The 24,348-nt window shown below is 42.6% G+C and overlaps 1 protein-coding gene across 1 annotated transcript in view; it reads right to left on the reverse strand.

Moving 5' to 3' along the window:
• Window positions 1-24,348, reverse strand: part of LOC139381671 (ectonucleoside triphosphate diphosphohydrolase 1-like) — a 67,671-nt gene that overhangs the window by 26,656 nt on the left and 16,667 nt on the right. The window contains exon 2 of the mRNA XM_071125355.1: window positions 3,528-3,652. Coding sequence (XP_070981456.1) covers window positions 3,528-3,652 — 125 coding nt within the window. The remainder of the gene's footprint in view (window positions 1-3,527; window positions 3,653-24,348) is intronic.

Here is a 24,348-nt window from a genome sequence, read left to right on the forward strand (position 1 = left end):
TCTGGGACAGGACGACTGCACCGTATTGAGGGGAGGATGGATGGGGCCATGTATCGCGAGATCTTGGCCAACAACCTCCTTCCCTCAGTAAGACCATTGAAGATGGGTCATGGCTGGGTCTTCCAGCACGACAACGACCCGAAACACACAGCCAAGGCAACTAAGGAGTGGCTCCGTAAGAAGCATCTCAAGGTCCTGGAGTGGGCTAGCCAGTGTCCAGACCTGAACCCAATAGAAGATCTTTAGAGGGAGCTGAAAGTCCGTATTGCCCAGCGACAGCCCCGAAACCTGAAGGATCTGGAGAAGGTCTGTATGGAGGAGTGGGCTGGAGAGATGAGTTCAGATTGGTCTGCCATGTAGCGAGCTTCTGTCTATAATATGAGTTGGTCAGTATATGTAGGTAATCCTTTCTAACCCTACTCCTCGGCCAGAGCGTCCAGTGTGTGCTCTGAACGCTCCGAGAGTGAAACGCTCTGAATTTACCAACGGACAATCTGACAACGCTCTGAGTTTACCAACAACCAGAGCACACTCTCGCACTCCAGATTACATTTATGAACACACCCGTAGAATAAACCAGCATTTAGTCTTGAAATCTTTGGTTGTTTAGTACACAGCCTCACAGGTGAATCCTTAAAGAGATGGGTGGGTGTTGGGGAATAATCAGAATTAGTTGGTAACATAGGTAAGATGTTTTATATTCATTACATGTGTGTAAGTTACTTCTCATCAGAATGTTTGTGTTTGTATAATACTGTGGCCGGGTTGCAGTCATCTGTTCTCTGTCAGGACTAAGTTACTTGGGTCGCAGAGAGGGGAGAGGTCAAGCGTGTTTCTCTTGGCTCCACAATGTCTGTGTGCCAGTCAATGTGTCTCTGTGATCTTGTCAAGGAGGGGGCATGTGATATATGCCTGTTGATGTGAGGATTTGTTTTATGGTTCTGAGTTTGAGAAAAGAACATAGTTTAGGAGACAAAGCTGAACGATAAATTATGGCCAATGCTGTCTGACTATGTGTGTCTTTGCTATAAAGGATCTCAGTTGCAATGTGTAAGGGACTCTCAGAGAATTCATTGATAGACACTGAATTGATCTGAGAGTCACAGGGTTGTGATGGAGCTCATATAATTAAAGGTTGACTTTATGATAACTCTGACTTGTGTGTGGTTTGCTCTCATGATTTGGTAAATACAGGAAATTTCCACGACAGTGGGGCTAAAGCTTTAGAGGGTGTGAATGATGCTGAATTGGGGTGTAGACAAAGAAGAGCTCTCCAAAACATTCAAGGGCCATTTTCTCAAAAGTGAGGTTACAAGTTTATTAACCTTCAAAGCAGAATTACTTTCCCATTGTTCCTCAATTGTAGCGTATGATATACATTTTTTAGCTCTGACTCTCTACCTTTATGCAAACTAAAAAACACAATTTCAAAATTTGCTACAGAAGACCGAATCGTGCCGGTCACATAGCCAAGCTGCAGGCTAATGTTAAATCTAGACTTGGGTTCCTCTATCGTAGTCGCTCCTCTTTCACCCCAGCTGCCAAACTAACCCTGATTCAGATGACCATCCTACCGATGTTAGATTACGGAGATGTAATTTATAGATCGGCAGGTAAGGGTGGTCGCGAGCCGCTAGATGTCTTTACTTTTCAGCCATCAGATTTGCCACCAATGCTCCTTATAGGACACATCACTGCTCTCTATACTCCTCTGTAAACTGGTCATCTCTGTTACCCGGAGCAAAACACACTGGTCGATGCTTATTTAGAAAACCCTCTTAGTGAGTGGGTGGGTGTATTGAATCACCCATCCAAAGCGTAATTAACAATTTCACCATGCTCAAAGGGATATTCAGTGTCTGCTTATATTTACCCATCTACCAATAGGTGTCCATCTTTGCGAGGCATTGGAAAACTTCCATGGTCTTTTTGGTTGAATCTTTGCAACTCCCTTGTCTTTGTGGTTGATTCTGTGCTTGAAATTCGCTACTCCACTGTGGGACCTTACAGACAATTGTATGTGTGGGGTAGAGAGATGGGGTAATCACTCAAAAATCTGGTTAACCACTATTATTGCACACAGTGAGTCCATGCAACGTATTATGTGAAGAAAAAAAATATATATATTATGTGACTTGTTAAGCACATTTGTACTCCTGAATGTATTTAGGCTTGCCATAAAAGGGGTAAAAGACTTATTGACTCAAGACATTTCAGCTTTACATTTTTAATGAATTGGTAAAAATGTCTAAACAAAAAATTCCACTTTTTACGTTGTGGGATATTGTGTATGGATCAGTGGCACAATATCTAAACATTATCCATTTTAAATTCAGGCTGTAAGACAACAAAATGTGGAAAAAGTCCAGCGCTGTGAATAGTTTCTGAAGGCACTGTATGGCACAGTCTCGTTGGCTTGTGGTTACTGTTTACTGGCTAGTTGGCTAGCTAACTGGCTATAATAGGACGTTCACAAGCTTGTTGTTTGTGCTCTGATTTTTTTTTACACAGATGACTAGCTTCCTTTGCTTGTAGCTTGCTTCTCGTCCGACTGTTGTTAGCTAGTTAGCTACAGCTGCTCACCTGCTACAGCTAGCTGCTGCTGTTACGCAGGAACCGAGTAGCTGGTCCCGGTTTTAGAACTCTGATATTCAGCTGAAAAGATGTTAGCAATGTAATTTTTTTTACAAAAAAGTAGCACATCGTTGGTTCTTCATGGACAGAAATGAGCATGTGAGAGCGATAAATTATATATTTAATAAAACGTGTTGCACCTAAAAACTTAAACACTTTTTTTCTCCTCAACTGGTAGTAACAGTCTTGTCCCATCCATGCAACTCCCCTACAGACTTGGGAGAGACAAAGTTAGATAGCCAAGCTGCACTGCTCGCTTAACCCAGAAGTCAGCTGCACCAATGTGTCAGAGGAAACACTGTCCAACTGGTAACTGTGGTCAGCTTGCAGGCACCCGGCCCACCACAAAGAGTTGAGCACAATGGGACAGAGAAATCCCGGCCAGCCAAACCCTCCCCTAACCCAGACGACACTGGGCCAATTGTGCGCTGCCTCATGGGTCTCCCGGTCATGGCCAGTTGTGAGCCTGGGATCAAGCCCGGGGCTGTAGTGATGCCTCAAGCCTTGCGATGCAGTGCCTTAGACTGCTGCACCACCCGGGAGGCCTGCCATCAGACATTTTTTTAATCCTATGGTCACTTTATGGATGCTACAGTCTCGTTTTTAATCCGACGTTTAAAATGTGAGCTAGATAGGTGCAGAAAATACTCTGAAAACTCAATTGTCAACGACCCTGTTAAGATATCCTGTATGTGGTTCTTGGTAACGGACGTACAGCTCATGACGAGAGGTGGGGAATGTGATGGTAGGGAGATTTAAATTCAACATTGAGCTTCAACCAATGCATAATATAGTCTACAATATTTGGGATTTTTCCATCGCAGCCACAGAATCTGAAAAAGCTATTGCAAACATTTATTGTACCTCATTGCCATAACAACCACATATAGTACCTTGTACTTCTGTAGGAGAGGCTTGTTCTGCAATACTGCTGTTGTCACCAGGGCAACTATCGCTGTGATACCAAGCACAGTGATGATGATCACAGCCTTATACCAAGCGTTCTTTCCTTTCGTCTCTGAGGAAGAGGGAGAGGAGGAGAGAGAGTGAGAGGGAGGAGAGAGGGATGAGAAGATAGGGGGAGAGAGAGAGGGAGGGGGAGAAGGAGAGAGGGAAAGAGGTAGGAAGAGAGAGGGAAAGTTGGAAAGAGTTAGCATTTTCCAACCAGCTGCTGATGATGTCACATCTGTATTATTGATGACAGGAGGGTTATGAGTGTTAATGTTGATGCTGTTGTTGTTGCTGTTGTTGTTGTTGTTGTTGCTGCTGCTGTTGTTGTTGTTGTTGTGTAACTAGGGACTAGTTCTAAATGTGTTGTAAATGTCCATATTAACTAAAGTTAATGCTCTAACCAGAGGTAGGTTCAACAAGGGAAGTAGTTTGTTCATTTGTTTTGTGTTAGATCTACTAGAACCTTTCCTGGGCACACCCTTTTTCTCCATGTTCGCCTTCCTTTTACCTATTGAGGTTTGTCAGTATGGATCTACTAGGCCTCAGGGGGAAACATGGGAAAAAGGGGGGAAACCTTTTCCCAGATTGTTTTGACCGCTATGCCACGCCACACCACTAAGAAAGCTGCTACGAGTCTATACCTTTTGTTTACAGTTTAAATCTGATCGCTTTGACGATGCACTAAAGCCTATGAAATTACCTTTTGTTCTGAAAATAAATGTTTGCTTTTTACACTTGGAACTTTGGATTCCCAAAACCATGTTCAGTGGTTGCTTTGGAAGCCCGTCTGACTACGGCATCACATACCTGTGGCCTCAAGGCAAGTTTGGAATTGGATTCCGATATTGCCTCTACTGTATATTCCAAGTGAAGAAGTGACTGACTCTATTGTAGCTCTTTGACTTCGCGTTAGTCACTTTGGAGAATGAAGTATAGTTGCTCTTTCTATTGCTCAATCTGCTTGAGGTGTTGGATGAATTCGGGGAACTTTTGAGAGTTGTGGAGCTTGGAATTGCTCGTGGAGCTTGAATTGTGTGTGTCTTCTGTTGTTTGGATTCGCGCTCTGAGTTGAGAACTCGCTGTGGAGCGGAGAGAAAATCGTATGCTTTGATGATTGGCTGTTGTGTCTTGTGATGACGTCATGTGTTGGGCTCATTCATTAAGCTGTGCTTTGCTAAAATGTGTTCATAATGTGCTAATCGTTCACTGTTACGTGCTTTTAAAATGGATACAATTGAAATTCTTAAGAAATTGTAATGATCTAGAAGTGCTAAATTGGGTGCACTTACTAAAAATATAAATGAGATCACAGTTTATGGGTGATGACGGAAATGTGGAATTGGTTTACACAAATATGTTCACTGATTCCTCAAAGTTGGTTAAGGAGTTGAATGATCTCAATGAGTCCATAAAGGTTTTATTACCAGCCGAGGAGGCAGAAAAGGATTAGATCGAATGGTTTGGCCCAAACACAGCAACACTGGATTATTTTTCATCCACAGTGGACACATGGATGGAAGAAGCACATCAATGCTCAGCTGCTAACAAAACTGATGCGGAGGTCCAGCCAAGGGACAGTATCGCAAATATCTATTAAAAATGTGGAAATTTGTAACAACACAGCATGCGCTCAGGACAATCCACCACATCTTATATCAGGCTCAATTTGGAGGCTGAAAGGGCAGCCTTATTGGTTAAAGTTGAAACATTGAAAAGGAAACAACTATTGGAGGAACAAGAGCCTCAACTCAAATCATCAATGGAAAAATTAGAGCTTGAATCTGAAATATGGTCTAAAAGTGCTAAACTGAATGTATTCCATGAATGTATCCCCTTGTTCACCACGTCTGTGCATACTGCACAGGGCCAGGGTCAAAGTAGTATGTTGCAAGAAAGTGCTACCACCACATACAGCTCTGTTCATCGTAGGTCAACTAACACACAGCCTGTTGTAAGACCAAAAGATAGGCAGCTGCAACATCAAACTAGGAGAGGAAGGCCTACCAACCCAGGTCATGGTGGAGCTGACAACATGGGCACTGTTGTCAATATTCTGCTACACCAACCAGCTATCACTGAAATGCTGGTAAAGCAGCAAAGGTTGTCCTCATTACCACCTCTTAGTGTACCTGTGTTTACAGCAAAGACAGGCTGTACTTTTTGGAGCAATTCACCAGAGATCTAGTCTGCAGTTGCCAAGATACGGAGGCTAACAGAGGTTATGCAGAGGCCAAAAGGCTTCTGAAAATAAAATGGTTTTCTTCATGATGTTGGATGACAAAGGGATATTGCATGCGTGTTACCTCATTTTATACCCTAGCGAAACAGGAAGTGATGTAATGGCTCACTATAGTTCCTTAAGACTTAAATAAACTTAAATAAGTACAAATTAATTCCTGGCTTAATTTTGGTAGATGTTATTTACAATAATCTTTAAAGGTGCCTTTGACTGTAAAACCTTGATTTGGAGGACATTGATTTTTTATTCAATCAATCAATTATTTTGGTGGGTTCCATTAAAACATGAATAAAGTACATAATTTCTCACAATTTGGTATTTTATCTCTATAATTAGATTGTTTATATTTTTTTAAGTATTGTTTGTGCATTGCCAGTCATGGGTGCCAGTAATGTTGAAGCCCACTGTACAGTCGTGGCCAAAAGTTTTGAGAATGACACAAATATTAATTTCAAAGTTTGCTACTTCAGTATCTTTAGATATTTTTGTCAGATGTTACTATGGAATACTGAAGTATAATTACAAGCATTTCATAAGTGTCAAAGGCTTTTATTGACAATTACATGAAGTTGATGCAAAGAGTCAATATATGCAGTGTTGACCCTTCTTTTTCAAGACCTCTGCAATCTGCCGTGGCATTCTGTCAATTAACTTCTGGGCCACATCCTGACTGATGGCAGCCCATTCTTGCATAATCAATGCTTGGAGTTTGTCAGAATTTGTGGGTTTTTGTTTGTTCACCCGCCTGACTGATCACTCTTCATAACATTCTGGAGTATATGCAAAATGCCATCATACAAACTGAGGCAGCAGACTTTGTGAACATGTACATGTATATTTGTGTCATTCTCAAAACTTTTGGCCACGACTGCATATGCCTACTGCTTAGGAATGAGGATGCTGAATTTCCAAACAACTATTGTGTGACAGTACAGCATGCTCTCAACCTGAAAAGGAAACTCAGCAAGAATCCTCAGTTCTGTGAGGACTACACCAAGTTCATGCAGACATCCTGGACAAAGGCTTTGCAGTGCCAAGAGACTCACAGAATAACAGCAGCAAGACAGTTTGGTATATTCCAGACCACGGGGTATATCTTCCCTAGAAGCATAAGCGGAGGGTGGTATTTGACTGTGGTGCAACCTATTGTAAAGGATCATTTTATGTTTGTGCTTTTCTAATAACCACTTAGACTGGGTTCATGCAAGTGCCTGGTTGATCATGTCTGGGTCGAATCCTCACTACCCGTAGAAGCTATTTGGCTGTATGCCCAGAACATTGTTTTGAGAACCGAAAGGGGTGTCACAGTTTCAAGGTCTCAGCATGGAAAGAAGAAGCCTTGTGAGGTATTGGTCGGTCACATGCATGAACCAAAAGTTAATGATGAACTAATTATGAATAATGTAAATCATGCAAATATAACTTGTCTGTGTAAGAAGTATATGAGAGAACTAAAGGGAATGCCCGGGCGGAGCTCCCGACCGACATGTACTATGGTGCATGGAGTTTGTTGGAACCTCCCCAGCTTGCTCGTAATGAAGAATGATTCATTTTTAAGATTGACTTTAGGTGTCCCTGCTGGTATTTTCCACGACAATTTGGCATCACCAACTAGATGATTGATTCTGCCTGCGTAGCATTCCAGTGAGGGTCTGCGAGAGAAATCAATGGCACATTTTATGAGGGAAATTCCCATCTGACCAAAAGATGACGAGGACCCGTCCAGACCAGACACTTACTCTAAACTACACATGAGGAGACACGCAATTCGACAACAATTGAGGGACAAGGCAACTGAATTTCAGTAAGTCAATTTAAATGAATGTGTAAAAAAGTAAACAATTAAATGATCAAATTAAACTTAAAAAGGAACAACTAGTCTTAATTCAAGTAATAGCACAAGGTGTCATTCTATATGTATGCAGCAAGTGTATAGAGACTATAGAATCTATGACTACATAGACTACTGAGACTATAGAAAGGGAAACTGAGATACTATAGCTACAAGACTATAGATACAGTAGAGACTATGGCGACTGTAGAGACTATATATAACTTGTCTGTGACTACATAGACTACTGAGACTGTAGAGAGTAGAGAGGAACTGTTGAAGATACATATGACAGAAGAAGAAGGCTAGAGCTAGTCTTAGGGAGAAGACTGGAGAGAGGGCAAGTGACGGTACCATCCCCCGCTGACAGCTGTCTGTAGGCATATATTTGAAGTGTCTACGTGGCCCGCAGCAACAGGTAATAGCACAAGGTGTTATTTTAAATGTATAGGAAGATACATAAGGTGTATAGGAACTAACGACAAGAGAACCATTGAAGATGCACATGGAGTAATAAGGGAGATTACTGAGTGTGTTAGGGAATAGTACAAAGTGAATGGGGATGTGAGAGTTGTGTGTTAGACTTAAAACGTATTAGTATTAGACTTAAAACGAATCATCCAGCGATCATACACTGTTTACCAGGGGGCAGGGCTACCGACGTTAAGGCTAATCTGAAGATGGTGCTGGCTAAAGCTAAAACTGGCAAGTGTAGAGAGTATAGAGATATTGTTATCCACGTCGGCACCAATGATGTTAGGATGAAACAGTCAGAGGTCACCAAGCGCAACATAGCTTCAGTGTGTAAATCAGCTAGAAAGATGTGTCGGTATCGAGTAATTGTCTCTGGCCTCCTCCCAGTTAGGGGGAGTGATGAGCTTTACAGCAGAGTCTCACAACTCAATCGCTGGTTGAAAACTGTTTTCTGCCCCTCCCAAAAGATAGAATTTGTAGATAATTGGCCCTCTTTCTGGGACTCACCCACAAACAGGACCAAGCCTGACCTGCTGAGGAGTGACGAACTCTTATCTACCAACATAGACAGGGCTCTAACTCTCATGAAATAGGGTGCAGGCCAGGCAGCAGGCTGTTAGCCAGCCTGCCAGCTTAGTGGAGTCTGCCACTAGCACAGTCAGTGTAGTCAGCTGAGCTATCTCCATTGAGACCGTGTCTGTGCCTCGACCTAGGTTGGGAAAAACTAAACATGGCTGTGTTCGCCTTAGCAATCAGCTATCAAAGGCAATTATGGTCAATTAACTAATCACTGATCATAATCTTGATGTGATTGGCCTGACTGAAACATGGCTTAAGGCTGATGAATTTACTGTGTTAAATGAGGCCTCACCTCCTGGCTACACTAGTGACCATATCCCCCGTGCATCCCGCAAAGGCGGTGTTGCTAACGTTTACGATAGCAAATTTCAATTTACAAAAAAAAATGCAGTTTTCGTCTTTTGAGCTTCTAGTCATGAAATCTATGCAGCCTACTCAATCACTTTTTATAGCTACTGTTTACAGGCCTCCTGGGCCATATACAGTGTTCCTCATCGAGTTCCCTGAATTCCTATCGGACCTTGTAGTCATAGCAGATAATATTCACATTTTTGGTGACTTTAATATTCACATGGAAAAGTCCACAGATCCACTCCAAAAAGCTTTCAGAGCCATCATCAACTCATTGGGTTTTGTCCAACATGTCTCTTAACCTTGCGCAATACCCTAGATGCAGTTGCACCCCTAAAAACTAAAAACATTTCTCATAAGAAACTAGCTCCCTGGTATACAGAAAATACCCGAGCTCTGAAGCAAGCTTCCAGAAAATTGGAGCGGAAATTGCGCCACACCAAACTGGAAGTCTTCCGACTAGCTTGGAAAGACAGTACCGTGCAGTATCGAAGAGCCCTTACTGCTGCTCAATCATCCTAATTTTTCCAACTTAATTGAGGAAAATAAGAACAATCCAAAATTTATTTTTGATACTGCCGCAAAGCTAACTAAAAAGCAGCATTCCCAAGAGAGGATGGCTTTCACTTCAGCAGTAATAAATTCATGAACTTCTTTGAGGAAAAGATCATGATTATTAGAAAGCAAATTACAGACTCCTCTTTAAATGTGCGTATTCCTTCTAAGCTCAGTTGTCCTGAGTCTGCACAACTCTGCCAGGACCTAGGATCAAGAGAGACACTCAAGTGTTTTAGTACTATATCTTTTGACACAATGATGAAAATAATCATGGCCTCTAAACCTTCAAGCTGCATACTGGACCCTATTCCAACTAAACTACTTGTCACGATCGTCGTAAGAAGCGGACCAAAGCGCAGCGTGGTGTGAATGCATCATTTAATAGATGAAATTTTTTTTGAAGTAAACTGTACAACAACAATAAACGACCGTGACGCTATCATAAGAACTGTGCTGACAAAAGAAACTAACATAGACAATCAACCACAACCCACAATGAGAAAACAGCCTACCTAACACCTGCCTCTGATTGAGAACCATATCAGGCCAAACACATAAACAGACAAACTAGACATCCAACATAAAATGCCCACCCAGCTCACGTCCTGACCAACACTAAAACAAGGAAAAGACAAAAGAACTATGATCAGAACGTGACACTACTGAAAGAGCTGCTTCCTGTGCTTGGCCCTCCTCTGTTGAACATAATAAACGGCTCTCTATCCACCGGATGTGTACCAAACTCACTAAAAGTGGCAGTAATAAAGCCCCTTTTGAAAAAGCCAAACCTTGACCCAGAAAATATAAAAAACTATCGGCCTATATCGAATCTTCCATTCCTCTCAAATATTTTAGAAGAGGCTGTTGCGCAGCAACTCACTGCCTTCCTGAAGACAAACAATGTATACGAAATGCTTCAGTTTGGTTTTAGACCCCATCATAGCACTAACACTGCACTTGTGAAGGTGGTAAATTACCTTTTAATGGCATCAGACCGAGGCTTTGCATCTGACCTCGTCCTTCTAGACCTTAGTGCTGCTTTTGATACCATCAAAACCACATTCTTTTGGCGAGATTGGAAACCCAAATTGGTCTACACGGACAAGTTCTAGCCTGGTTTAGATCTTATCTGTCGGAAAGATATCAGTTTGTCTCAGTGAATGGTTTGTCCTCTGAGAAATCAACCATAAATTTCGGTGTTCCTCAAGGTTCCGTTTTAGGACCACTATTGTTTTCACTATATATTTTACCTCTTCAGGATGTAATTCGAAAACATAATGTTAACTTTCACTGCTATGCGGATGACACACAGCTGTACATTTCAATGAAACATGGTGAAGCCCCAAAATTGCCCTCGCTAGAAGCATGTGTTTCAAACATAAGGAAGTGGATGGCTGCAAACTTTCTACTTTTAAACTCGGACAAAATAGAGATGCTTATTCTAGGTCCCAAGAAACAAAGAGATCTTCTGTTGAATCTGAAAATGAATCTTAATGGTTGTACAGTCGTCTCAAATAAAACTGTGAAGGACCTAGGCGTTACTCTGGACGCTGATCTCTCTTTTGAAGAACATATCAAGACTGTTTCAAGGACAGCTTTTTTCCATCTACGTAACATTGCAAAAATCAGAAACTTTCTGTCCAAAAATGATGCAGAAAAATTTATCCATGCTTTTGTAAGTTCTAGGTTAGACTACTGCAATGCTCTACTTTCCGGCTACCCGGATAAAGCACTAAATCAACTTCAGTTAGTGCTAAATACGGCTGCTAGAATCCTGACTAGAACCAACAAAATGTATCATATTACTCCAGTGCTAGCCTCCCTACACTGGCTTCCTGTCAAGGCAAGGGCTGATTTCAAGGTTTTACTGCTAACCTACAAAGCATTACATGGTCTTGCTCCTACCAATCTCTCTGATTTGGTCCTGCCGTACATACCTACACGTTCGCTACGGTCGCAAGACGCAGGCCTCCTAATTGTCCCTAGAATTTCTAAGCAAACAGCTGGAGACAGGGCTTTCTCCTATAGAGCTCCATTTTTATGGAATGGTCTGCCTACCAATGTGAGAGACGCAAACTCGGTCTCAACCTTTAACCTGTTACGGATGTGGTTCCTGCACAGGAACAACATCAGCGGAAATTTCAGAGTGCCACCTATAGTACTCGATAAATCTCAAACTTTCATTAAAACACACACGCAAGATACTCAATTAAAGCTACGCTCGTTGTGAATCTAGCCAACATGTCAGATTTGTAAAATGCTTTTCGGCAAAAGCATGAGAAGCTATTATCTGATAGCATGCACCCCCCAAAATACCTGAACGAGACCTAAACAAAAGATTTTGCGGTAGCCGGCGCTACACAAAACGCAGAAATAAAATATAAAACATTCATTACCTTTGACGAGATTCTTTGTTGGCACACCTATATGTCCCATAAACATCACAATTGTGTCTTTTTCCAGATTAAATCCGTCATTGTATCCCCAAAATGTCATTTTATGAAGGCCGGTCTGATCCAGGAAAAATCACCTTTTCAAGACGCAACGTCACTTTTTAAAATTAAAAAAATTGCTTATAAACTTTTACAAATCACTTCAAACTACTTTTGTAAACCAACTTTAGGTATTAATAAACGTTAATAATCGATCAAATTGATCACGGGGCGATCTGTATTCGATAGCAGCAAGTCTTGAAATCATCGTCCATTTTTTCACTTTCATAGCTTCCTCCGGTGCGCCCCAAAACAGGAAGTGCCTACAAGTCATCCCACCAAGGATAAATCTATGAATGAAATGCCAGTACTGGCGGCATCGTGTGGAAGCTGTAGGCGTTGTAATGGGAACCTCATCTATTTTCTATCGCCTCAGACAATACATTGACTGGCGGATTAATCTTTTTTTAGTGTTTTTGGTGACCAGTTTTCCCAGGGATTTTTACTCCTAAACACGTTCTGTTATAGCCACAGACACGATTTAACCAGTTTTAGAGACTTCAGAGTGTTTTCTATACACACATACGTATCATATGCATATACTATATTCCTGGCATGAGTAGCAGGACGTTGAAATGTTGTGCGATTTTTTACAAAAAGCTGCGAAAATTCGCATCATCCGTAACAGGTCTTTACTGAAGACTCATCTCTTCAGTGGGTCATATGATTGAGTGTAGTCTGGCCCAGGAGTGTGAAGGTGAACAGAAAGGCTCTGGAGCAAGGAACCGCCCTTGCTGTCTCTGCCTGGCCGGTTCCCCTCTTTCCACTGAGATTCTATGCCTCTAACCCTATTACAGGGGCTGAGTCACTGGCTTACTGGGGCTCTTTCATGCCGTCCCTAGGAGGGGTGAGTCACTTGAGTGGGTTGAGTCACTGATGTGATCTTCCTGTCTGGGTTGGCGCTACCCCTTGGGTTGTGCCGTGGCGGAGATCTTTGTGGGCTATTCTCGGCCTTGTCTCAGGATGGTTAGTTGGTGGTTGAAGATATCCCTCTAGTGGTGTGGGGGCTGTGGTTTGGCAAATTGGGTGGGGTTATATCCTTCCTGTTTGGCCCTGTCCGGGGGTGTCCTCGGATGGGGCCACAGTGTCTCCTGACCCCTCCTGTCTCAGCCTCCAGTATTTATGCTGCAGTAGTTTATGTGTCGGGGGGCTAGGGTCAGTTTGTTATAGCTGGAGTACTTCTCCTGTCTTATCCGGTGTCCTGTGTGAATTTAAGTATGCTCTCTCTAATTCTCTCTTTCCCTCAGAGGACCTGAGCCCTAGGACCATGCCTCAGGACTACCTGGCATGATGACTCCTTGCTGTCCCCAGTCCACCTGGCCATGCTGCTGCTCCAGTTTCAACTGTTCTGCCTGTGATTATTATTATTTGACCATGCTGGTCATTTATGAACATTTGAACATCTTGGCCATGTTCTGTTATAATCTCTACCCGGCACAGCCAGAAGAGGACTGGCCACCCCTCATAGCCTGGTTCCTCTCTAGGTTTCTTCCTAGATTTTGGCCTTTCTAGGGAGTTTTTCCTAGACACCGTGCTTCTACACCTGCATTGCTTGCTGTTTGGGGTTTTAGGCTAGGTTTCTGTACAGCACTTTGAGATATCAGCTGATGTACGAAGGGCTATATAAATACATTTGATTTGATTTTGATTTGATTTGTGTGAGTGTGGAAAAGATGTGCTAAGCTGATTGGAATTTGGATAATAAGCTGATTGAAATTTTGATAATAAGAGGATTGAAATGTAGATCCATCTGATCTGTCATTAACATGCCACTCGAGACCACAGCTCCAGCTGATCTGTCAATAACATGCCTCTCAGGACCACAGCTCCATCTGATCTGTCATTAACATGCCTCTCAGGACCACAGCTCCATCTGATCTGTCATTAACATGCCTCTCAGGACCACAGCTCCATCTGATCTGTCATTAACATGACTCTCAGGACCACAGCTCCATCTGATCTGTCATTAACATGCCTCTCAGGACCACAGCTCCATCTGATCTGTCATTAACATGACTCTCGGGACCACAGCTCCATCTGATCTGTCATTAACATGACTCTCAGGACCACAGCTCCATCTGATCTGTCATTAACATGACTCTCGGGACCACAGCTCCATCTGATCTGTCATTAACATGCCTCTCAGGACCACAGCTCCATCTGATCTGTCATTAACATGATTCTCAGGACCACAGCTCCATCTGATCTGTCATTAACATGACTCTCGGGACCACAGCTCCATCTGATCTGTCATTAACATGCCTCTCAGGACCACAGCTCCATCTGATCTGTCATTAACATGACTCTCAGGACCACAGCTCCATCTGATCTGTCATTAACATGACTCTCAGGACCACAGCTCCATCTGATCTTCATTGTTTAATGAAGAACATGTGGAACTGGATGAATCAACGGACCTGTTAATCCTTCTACTGGTTTGATAGGTAAGGCCTGTTAAACCTTCTACTGGTTTGATAGGTAAGGCCTGTTAAACCTTCTACTGGTTTGATAGGTAAGGCCTGTTAAACCTTCTACTGGTTTGATAGGTAAGGCCTGTTAAACCTTCTACTGGTTTGATAGGTAAGACCTGTTAAACCTTCTACTGGTTTGATAGGTAAGGCCTGTTAAACCTTCTACTGGTTTGATAGGTAAGACCTGTTAAACCTTCTACTGGTTTGATAGGTAAGGCCTGTTAAACCTTCTACTGGTTTGATAGGTAAGACCTGTTAAACCTTCTACTGGTTTGATAGGTAAGACCTGTTAAACCTTCTACTGGTTTGATAGGTAAGACCTATTAAAACAACCTGAGTCTACAGATCCCTTGTGTGTATTTTAGATTGTACAACCCAGAGTGAAGGGTTTGAATTAGAGGTTGACCGATTAATCGGAATGGCCGATTAATTAGGGCCGATTTCAAGTTTTCATAACAATCGGAAATCGTTTTTTTGGGGGGCGCTGATTTCCAATTATTTAAAAAATATATGTACTTTTTTTTAATAACTTTTATTTAACTAGGCAAGTCAGTTAAGAACAAATTCTTATTTCCAATAACTGCCTAGGAACGGTGGGTTAACTGCCTTGTTCAGTGGCAGAACGACAGATTTTCACCTTGTCAGCTCAGGGGTTCCAATCTTGCAACCGCACAGTTAACTAGTCCAATGCTCTAACCATTGCACTCCAGGAGTAGCCTCCCTGTAACGCGAATGCAGTAGAAGCCAATGTAAATTGCTAGCTAGCATTAAACCTATCTTATAAAAAACAATCAATCATAATCACTAGTTATAACTACTAATCCAGTTTAGCAGACAATATTAACCAGGTGAAATTGTGTAATTTCTCTTGTGTTCATTGCACGCAGAGTCAGGGTATATGCAACAGTTTGGGCTGCCTGGCTCATTGCGAACTAATTTGCCAGAATTTTACGTAATTATGACATACATTGAAGGTTGTGCAATGTAACAAGAATATTTAGACTTAGGGATGTCACCCGTTAGATAAAATACCGAACGGTTCCGTATTTCACTGAAATAATAAACGTTTTGTTTTCTAAATGATAGTTTCCGGATTCAATCATATTAATGACCAAAGGCTCGTATTTATGTGTGTTATGTTATAATTATGTCTGATTTGATAGAGCAGTCTGACTGAGCAGCAGCAGGCCCGTAATCATTCATTCAAACAGCACTTTCGTGCGTTTTGCCAGCAGCTCTTCGCAAGCACAGCGCTGTTTATGACTTCAAGCCTATCAGCCTAATGGCTGTAACCAATGTGAAATGGCTAGCTAGTTAGCTGGGTGTGCGCTAATACTGTTTCAAACATCACTCACTTTTAGATTTGGAGAGGTTATTCCCCTTGCGCTGCAAGGGCCGCGGCTTTTGTGGAGTGATGGGTAACGTTGCTTCAAGTGTGGCTGTTGTCGATGTGTTGCTGGTTCGAGCCCAGGTAGGGGCGAAGAGGGGGACGGAAGCTATACAGTTACACTGGCAATACTATAGTGCATATACGAACATCCAATAGTCAAAGGTATATGAAATACAAATGGTATAGAGATAAATAGTCCTATAAATACTATATTAACTACAACCTAAAACCTCTTACCTTGGAATATTGAAGTCTCATGTTAAAAGGAACCACCAACTTTCATATGTTCTCATGTTCTGATCAAGGAACTGAAACGTTAGCTTTTTTACATGGCACACATTTTTACATGGCACACATTTTTACATGGCACATATTTTTACATGGCACATATTACTTTCTTCTCCAACACTTTGTTTTTGCATTATTTAAACCAAATTGAACATGTTTCATTATTTATTTGAGGCTAAATTGATTTTATTGATGTATTATATTAAGTTAAAATACGTGTTAATTCAGTATTGTAGTAATTGTCATTATAACAAATTTTTAATCAGTATTGGCTTTTTTGTTCCCGGTATCGGTATCGGCGTTGAAAAATCCTAATCGGTCAACCTCTAGTTTGAATGGACGAAGTGTCTACTTTTCTGTGTTGATTTCTCTTACTTTAATAGGATAATCTCCTTTTAATAGAAGCTATAATCTAATGCTTACCTTAAAATGTAATTACAATTACCACAGAGTGATAAGAAGAGGGCATGTGAAGGAACATTTTATGTTTGTCTTTTTCTAATAACCATCTCAACTGGGTTCATGCAAGTGACTGATTGATCGTGCCTGGAACGAATCCTCACTATCAGTATAAGCAATTTAGCAGTATGCCCAGAACATACGCAGAATGAGAGAGGATAGAGAAAGAGGAATAGAGAGAGGGATGGGGAGAGAAGGAGAGAGGGAGAAAGGGAGAGAGAGGGAGAAAGAGGGAGAGAGAGGGATGGGGAGAGAAGGAGAGAGGGAGAAAGGGAGAGAGAGGGAGAAAGAGGGAGAGAGAGGGATGGGGAGAGAAGGAGAGAGGGAGAAAGAGAGAGAGAGGGGGGGGGGTAACAGTTAACTATGTGATATGATCTAAAAAGTACAGAGTTGCAGCCCTGTGTGTCGTCAGAGGAACAGGCGCTGAGAGGAACAGGCACTGAGACAGAGATTGGCATTTCCTCTCCAAGCCCGGGCAGTGCAGGCTGTCGGCATGGAAACGCAGCTGAAGTGTGTGTGTGTGTCTGTGTGTTAAACCCTGAAAGGGGCTAATTAGGGGGAGCCATGTCTGGCTCTAGGCAACATGTGTGTTTGTGTTTGAGGAAGAGGAAGTTGGGACTGCATTCGATAGTTGTTTATGTTGGAGTGTGATTGGTCAGGCAGTTTGAGAAATCATCGTTGTTACCGATTGGAATTCCCTGTGCGTGTGTGTGTGTGTGTGTGTGTGTGTGTGTGTGTGTGTGTGTGTGTGTGTGTGTGTGTGTGTGTGTGTGTGTGTGTGTGTGTGTGTGTGTGTGTGTGTGAGAGAGAGTGTGAGGGGACTACTGATAATAAGAAACACTGGCTACACACATGTAGACACACACACACACACACACATGCACACACACTTACAATATCTTAGTGTTCCATTCTCTTACACGGTTCTAGCCTCCCTTCCTGCAGTAGTTCTGTCAACCTTAGATCCCATGTGGGTAAGCCTGTCTTCCTGCCCGTTCCTGCTCACACACAGACTTGCGAAGGCACCACACACACACACACATCCACACACACACAGACAAGGCACACACACAAACAGACACACACACACACACACATTTCTCCCTTATATTTTCCGTTAAAGTTACCTTCACGTTAAGACAGTTGCACCAAACATTTTAAGGTTAATTTCCCCCTTAAATTATGTTACAAAAAAATGCCCATGAGGTCCCTTAACTGCTTCATTCAGTATGGATATCAATGTGAACAGCATTTTTGTGGAGGTGAATGTTGCTTTCCTAATTCCTAAGCCATCGTTGCTACAGCAAAACTTAAACCACCTAGCTAGTTAGCTAGCTAAGTAAATTATGGAAGGTGGTAGTTTTAGGTTGAAGATAGGGACAGTGACAAGTCGTTTGGAATTGAAATGATACAATGAATATGAGGTAAAACAGCAGACTATGAGCTTTAATTTGAGGCTATTTTCAACCATGTCGGGTGAACCGTTTGTAAATATTTTTGTACACAGTCCCCCAAATTCAGTTACAGATGTATTCAAGTAGTAAACAGTTAATTATTCATGTGGATGGTGTATCAATACACTCAGTCACTACTGCTGGTACCACCTGTATACAGCCTCCATATTGGTTCTGTACCGGTACCCGCTGTATATAGCCTCCACATTGACTCTGTACCGGTACCCGCTGTATATAGCCTCCACATTGACTCTGTACCGGTACCCCCTTTATATAGCCTCCACATTGACTCTGTACCGGTACCCCCCTGTATATAGCCTCCACATTGACTCTGTACTGGTACCCCCTGTATATAGCCTCCACGTTGACTCTGTACTGGTACCACCTGTATATAGCCTCCACATTGGTTCTGTACCGGTAACCCCTGTATATAGCCTCCACATTGACTCTGTACCGGTACCCCCCTGTATATAGCCTCCACATTGACTCTGTACTGGTACCCCCTTGTATATAGCCTCCACATTGACTCTGTACTGGTACCCCCTGTATATAGCCTCCACGTTGACTCTGTACTGGTACCACCTGTATATAGCCTCCACATTGGTTCTGTACCGGTAACCCCTGTATATAGCCTCCACATTGACTCTGTACCGGTACCCCCCTGTATATAGCCTCCACATTGACTCTGTACCGGTAACCCCTGTATATAGCCTCCACATTGACTCTGTACCGGTACCCCCCTGTATATAGCCTCCACATTGACTCTGTACTGGTACCCCCTTGTAAATAGCCTCCACATTGACTCTGTACTGGTACCCCCCTGTATATAGCCTCCACATTGACTCTATTCCGGTACCACCTGTATACAGCCTCCACATGGACTCTGTATCGGTACCCCCCTGTATATAACCTCCACATTGACTCTGTACCGGTACCCCCTGTATATAGTCTCCACATTGACTCTGTACTGGTACCCCCTTGTATATAGCCTCCACATTGACTCTGTACTGGTACCCCCTGTATATAGCCTCCACATTGACTTTGTACTGGTACCCCCCTGTATACAGCCTCCACATTGACTCTCTACTGGTACCCCCCTGTATATAGCCTCCACATTGACTCTGTACTGGTACCCCCCCTGTATATAGCCTCCACATTGACTCTGTACCGGTACCCCCTGTATATAGCCTCCACATTGACTCTGTACCGGTAACCCCTGTATATAGCCTCCACATTGACTCTGTACCGGTACCCCCTGTATATAGTCTCCACATTGACTATGTACTGGTACCCCCTTGTATATAGCCTCCACATTGACTCTGTACTGGTACCCCCTGTATATAGCCTCCACATTGACTCTGTACTGGTACCCCCCTGTATATAACCTCCACATTGACTCTGTACCGGTTACCCCCTGTATACAGTGCCTTGCGAAAGTATTCGGCCCCCTTGAACTTTGCGACCTTTTACCACCTTTCAGCCTTCAAATATAAAGATATAAAACTGTATTTTTTTGTGAAGAATCAACAACAAGTGGGACACAATCATGACGTGGAACGACATTTATTGGATATTTCAAACTTTTTTAACAAATCAAAAACTGAAAAATTGGGCGTGCAAAATTATTTATTATTTACTTTACTTTATTCAAAGCCATGCTTTGTTGTTGTGTCATGCATTGTTTATTGTGTAAAATAATGCAGGTTTATTCTCTGTTTAAGGTTATCAACCTATTCCCTATTCCTCTGTCATTCAACTACTCTATTCAACAAATCAACTGTTTCAACATATTCAACAAATGGCATCAACCATAATAAAACACTGAAAAGGAATTGAGTTGTCCCTTTGCATCCTTCACGTGTTGAGCAAGCCGTTTTCAAGTTTGGGCACAGCTGAAATAATTATAACACCTAGACAACTTGACAATACTATTTAGACCTTATAGCCAGAACCACCTAGCCATCAGAAGCTAACCAGCTAATTAGCTACAAGCTATTTAGTCATTGTTAGCCACTGCTAGCGACCTTTACCTTCTGCACAGATACCAGCCCTTTTTTTTAGCCTGAATAATACTCGCCAGCCTACCGGTATAGGACTGTTTCTCCACTACAACGCCGGATTCCTGCCGTAAACCATGGACCATTACTCCTGATCTTCACAGCTAGCTAGCTGCCACCGAGTGACCCAGTACCGAAGCTATCCCTGAGGCCCACCTCCCAGGCATACTCAGTAGTTCACCCGGACTCCACTCAAACTCGGCTAGAATCCACTACTCCACCGGATCCTTGCCGTAAGCTCTGGACCTTGGCACCGGATCACCGCTGCTACCGAGTGGCTATAGTGGCTAATGCCCCTGAAAGAGGTGAACAAGAGTACCTCCTCCCAGCTGCCCATTGCACTGAGGCTAGGTAACACGGTCACCACGATTAATCCACGATAATCAAAAATTTCAATAAGCATTTCTCTACGGCTGGCCATGCCTTCCTCCTGGCTCCTGCCCCCCCCCCCCCCCCCCCCCGCAGCTACTCGCCCGAACCGCCCCAGCTTCTCCTTCACCCAAATCCAGATAGCAGATGTTCTGAAAGAGCTGCAAAACCTGGACCCATACAAATCAGCTGGGCTAGACAATCTGGACCCTCTCTTTCTATCCGCCGCCATTGTTGCAACCCCTATTACCAGCCTGTTCAACCTCTCTTTCGTATCGTCCGAGATCCCTAATTGGAAAGCTGCCGCGGTCATCCCCCTCTTCAAAGGGGGTGACACTCTAGACCCAAACTGTTACAGACCTATATCCATCCTGCCCTGCCTATCCAAAGTCTTCGAAAGCCAAGTTAATAAACAGATGGGGGTGCATGCTCAGTCCCCTCCTGTACTACCTGTTCACTCATGACTGCATGGCCAAGCACAACTCCAACACCATCATTAAGTTTGCTGACGATACATCAGTGGTAGGCCTGATCACCGACAATGATGAGACAGCCTATAGGGTAAAGGTCAGAGACCTGGCAGTGTGGTACCAGGATAACAACCTCTTCCTCAATGTGATCCAGACAAAGGAGATTGTGGACTATAGAAAAAGGAGGACAGAGCACGCCCCCATTCTCATCGACGGAGCTGTAGTGGATCCGGTTGAGAGCTTCAAGTTCCTTGGTGTCCACATCAACAACAAACTAGAATGGTCCAAACACACCAAGACAGTCGTGAAGAGGGCACGACAATGCCTATTCCCCCTCAGGAGACTGAAAAGATTTGGCATGGGTACTCTGATCCTCAAGATTCTACATCTGCACCAACGTTGCATCACTGCCTTGTATGGCAACTGCTCGGCCTCCGACCGCAAGACACTACATAGGGTAGTGCGTACGGCCATGTACATCACGGGGGCCAAGCTTCCTGTCATCCAGGAGCTATATACCAGGTGGTGTCAGAGGAAGGGCCTAAAAATTGCCAAAGAGTCCAGACACCCTAGTCATAGACTGTTCTCTCTGCTACTGCACAGTAAGCTGTACCGGAGCACCAAGTCTAGGTCCAAAAGGCTTCTTACCAGCTTCTACCCCCCCAAGCCTGAACAGCTAATCAAATGGCTACCCGGACTATTTGCATTGACCCCCTTTTTACGCTGCTGCTACTCTCTGTTTATTATCTATGCATAGTCACTATACCTCTACCTACATGTCCATATTACCTCAATTACCTCGACTAACCTGTGTCCCCGCACATAGATTCTGTACCGTTACCCCCTGTATATTGTTTCGCTACTGTTTTTATTTTTTCTCATCAATTATTAGTTATTTTTCTCTTTTTTTGACGTCAGTTGATTTTAGTAACACTTAACACTTGTGTTTCTTAACTGCATTGTTGGTTAAAGGCTTGCAGGTAAGCATTTCACTGTAAGGTCTACAGCTGTTGTATTTGGCGTATATGAAAAATCTAATTTGATTTGACCACTTATAGTACAATAGTAACCTAATTGACAGAGTGAAAATAAGGAAGCCTGTACAGAATATAAATATTCCAAAACATGCATCATGTTTGCAAAAAGGCACTAAAGTAATTCTGCAAAAAAATATGGCAAAGCAATTAACCTTTTGTCCTGAATACAAAGGGCAAATCCAATACAACACATCACCGAGTACCGCTCTACATATTATCAAGTATAGTGGTGGCTGCATCATGTTATTGGTATGCCTTTAATCGTTCTGGCCTGGGGAGTTTTTCAGGATAAAAAATAAATGGAATGGAGCTAAACACAGGAACAATCCTAGAGGAAAACCTTGTTCAGTCTGCTTTCCACTAGACACTGGGAGATGAATTCACCTTTCAGCAGGACAATAACCTAAAACAAAAGGCCAAATCTACACTGGAGTTGCTTATCAAGAAGACAGTGAATGTTCCTGAGTGGCCTGGTTACAGTGATGAATTAAATCTGCTTAAAAATGTATGGCGACACCTGAAAATGGTTTCCTAGCAATGACCAACAACCAATTTGACAGAGCTTAAAGAATGTAGAAAAAATTATGGGCAAATGTTGCACAATGCAGGTGTGGAAAGCTCTTAGAGACTTACCCCCAAAGACTCACAGCTGTAATCGCTGCCAAAGGTGATTCTAACATGTATTGTCCCAGGGGAATATTATCTAATATTTATCTAATCAAGACATATTTATCTAATCAAGACATATTTATTTTACAAATGTTAGAATTTTTCTTCCACTTTGACATTCCATAGTATTTTGTGTAGATCGTAGACTGTTACATATAGGCCAGGTGTCAAGAAGCAGGTGCAGAAGGTCCGTTTAATAATGAAGAATGCAGTTAAACGGAACTTGAGAAGCATACAGAACGTGAATGAAAAAACAACAACACTGCCTGATGACTGAGGCTACTGAGGACTAAATAAAGGGAAGGTAATCAATGTGATGATGAAGTCCAGCTGTGTGTAATGATGGGACCATGTGTGTGTAATGATGGGGACCAGGTGTGTGTAATGATGAGGACCAGGTGTGTGTAATGATGGAGACCAGGTGTGTGTAATGATGGGGACCAGATGTGTGTAATGATGGGGACCAGGTGTGTATAATGATGGGGACCAGATGTGTGTAATGATGGGGACCAGGTGTGTGTAATGATGGGGGCCAGATGTGTAATGATTAACAGGTGTGTGTAATGATAGCCAGTGCCGGTGGTTAATAGATAGGCAACGTTGATTGCCGGAGAAGGGGAGTGGGTGCGACAGTAACAGACATTCTGACAGACAACAACATTCTGTTGACACTAAGTGAATTTAACATACTTAAGACAGGGAATTTGTATCTATGTATATCTCTTTGTATATTAAATGTCAGGAATTGTAAAAAGTTTAAATGTATTTGGTTAAGGTGTATGTAAACGTCCGACTTCAACTATATATCAACTTCTACTGTCCTTTAAGCCTTTCACAATATATAAACATATTGATATCAACTATAACTGTCCTCTAACCCTTTCACATTATAGAAACATATTCATATCAACTATAACTGAAATGAAATAGAATGCAGGCCAGGCAGCAGGCTGTTAGCCAGCCTGCCAGCTTAGTGGAGTCTGCCACTAGCACAGTCAGTGTAGTCAGCTCAGCTATCAAAGGCAGTTATAGTCAATGAACTAATCACTGATCATAATCTTGATGTGATTGGCCTTACTGAAATATGGCTTAAGCCTGATGAATTTACTGTGTTAAATGAGGCCTCACCTCCTGGTTACACTAGTGACCACATTCATCCCGCAAAGGTGGAGGTGTTGCTAATATTTACGATAGCAAATTTCAATTTACAAAAAAACCCAGACGTTTTCGTTTTTTGAACTTCTAGTCATGAAATCTATGCAGCCTACTCAATCACTTTTTATAGCTACTGTTGACAGGCCTCCTGGGCCATATACAGCGTTCCTCACTGAGTTCCCTGAATTCCTATCGGTCCTTGTAGTCATAGCAGATAATATTCTAATTTTCGGTGATTTTAGTATTCACATGAAAAAGTCCACAGACCCACTCCAAAAGGCTTTCAGAGCCATCATCAACTTAGTGGGTTTTGTCCATCATGTCTCTGGACCTACTCCCTGTCACAGCCATGCTCTGGACCTAGTTTTGTCCCATGGAATAAATGTTGTGGATCTTAATGTTTTTCCTCATAATCCTGGA

This window comes from Oncorhynchus clarkii, chromosome 23 (genome assembly GCF_045791955.1).
Source record: "Oncorhynchus clarkii lewisi isolate Uvic-CL-2024 chromosome 23, UVic_Ocla_1.0, whole genome shotgun sequence".
NCBI classification, from domain to species: Eukaryota; Metazoa; Chordata; class Actinopteri; order Salmoniformes; family Salmonidae; genus Oncorhynchus; species Oncorhynchus clarkii.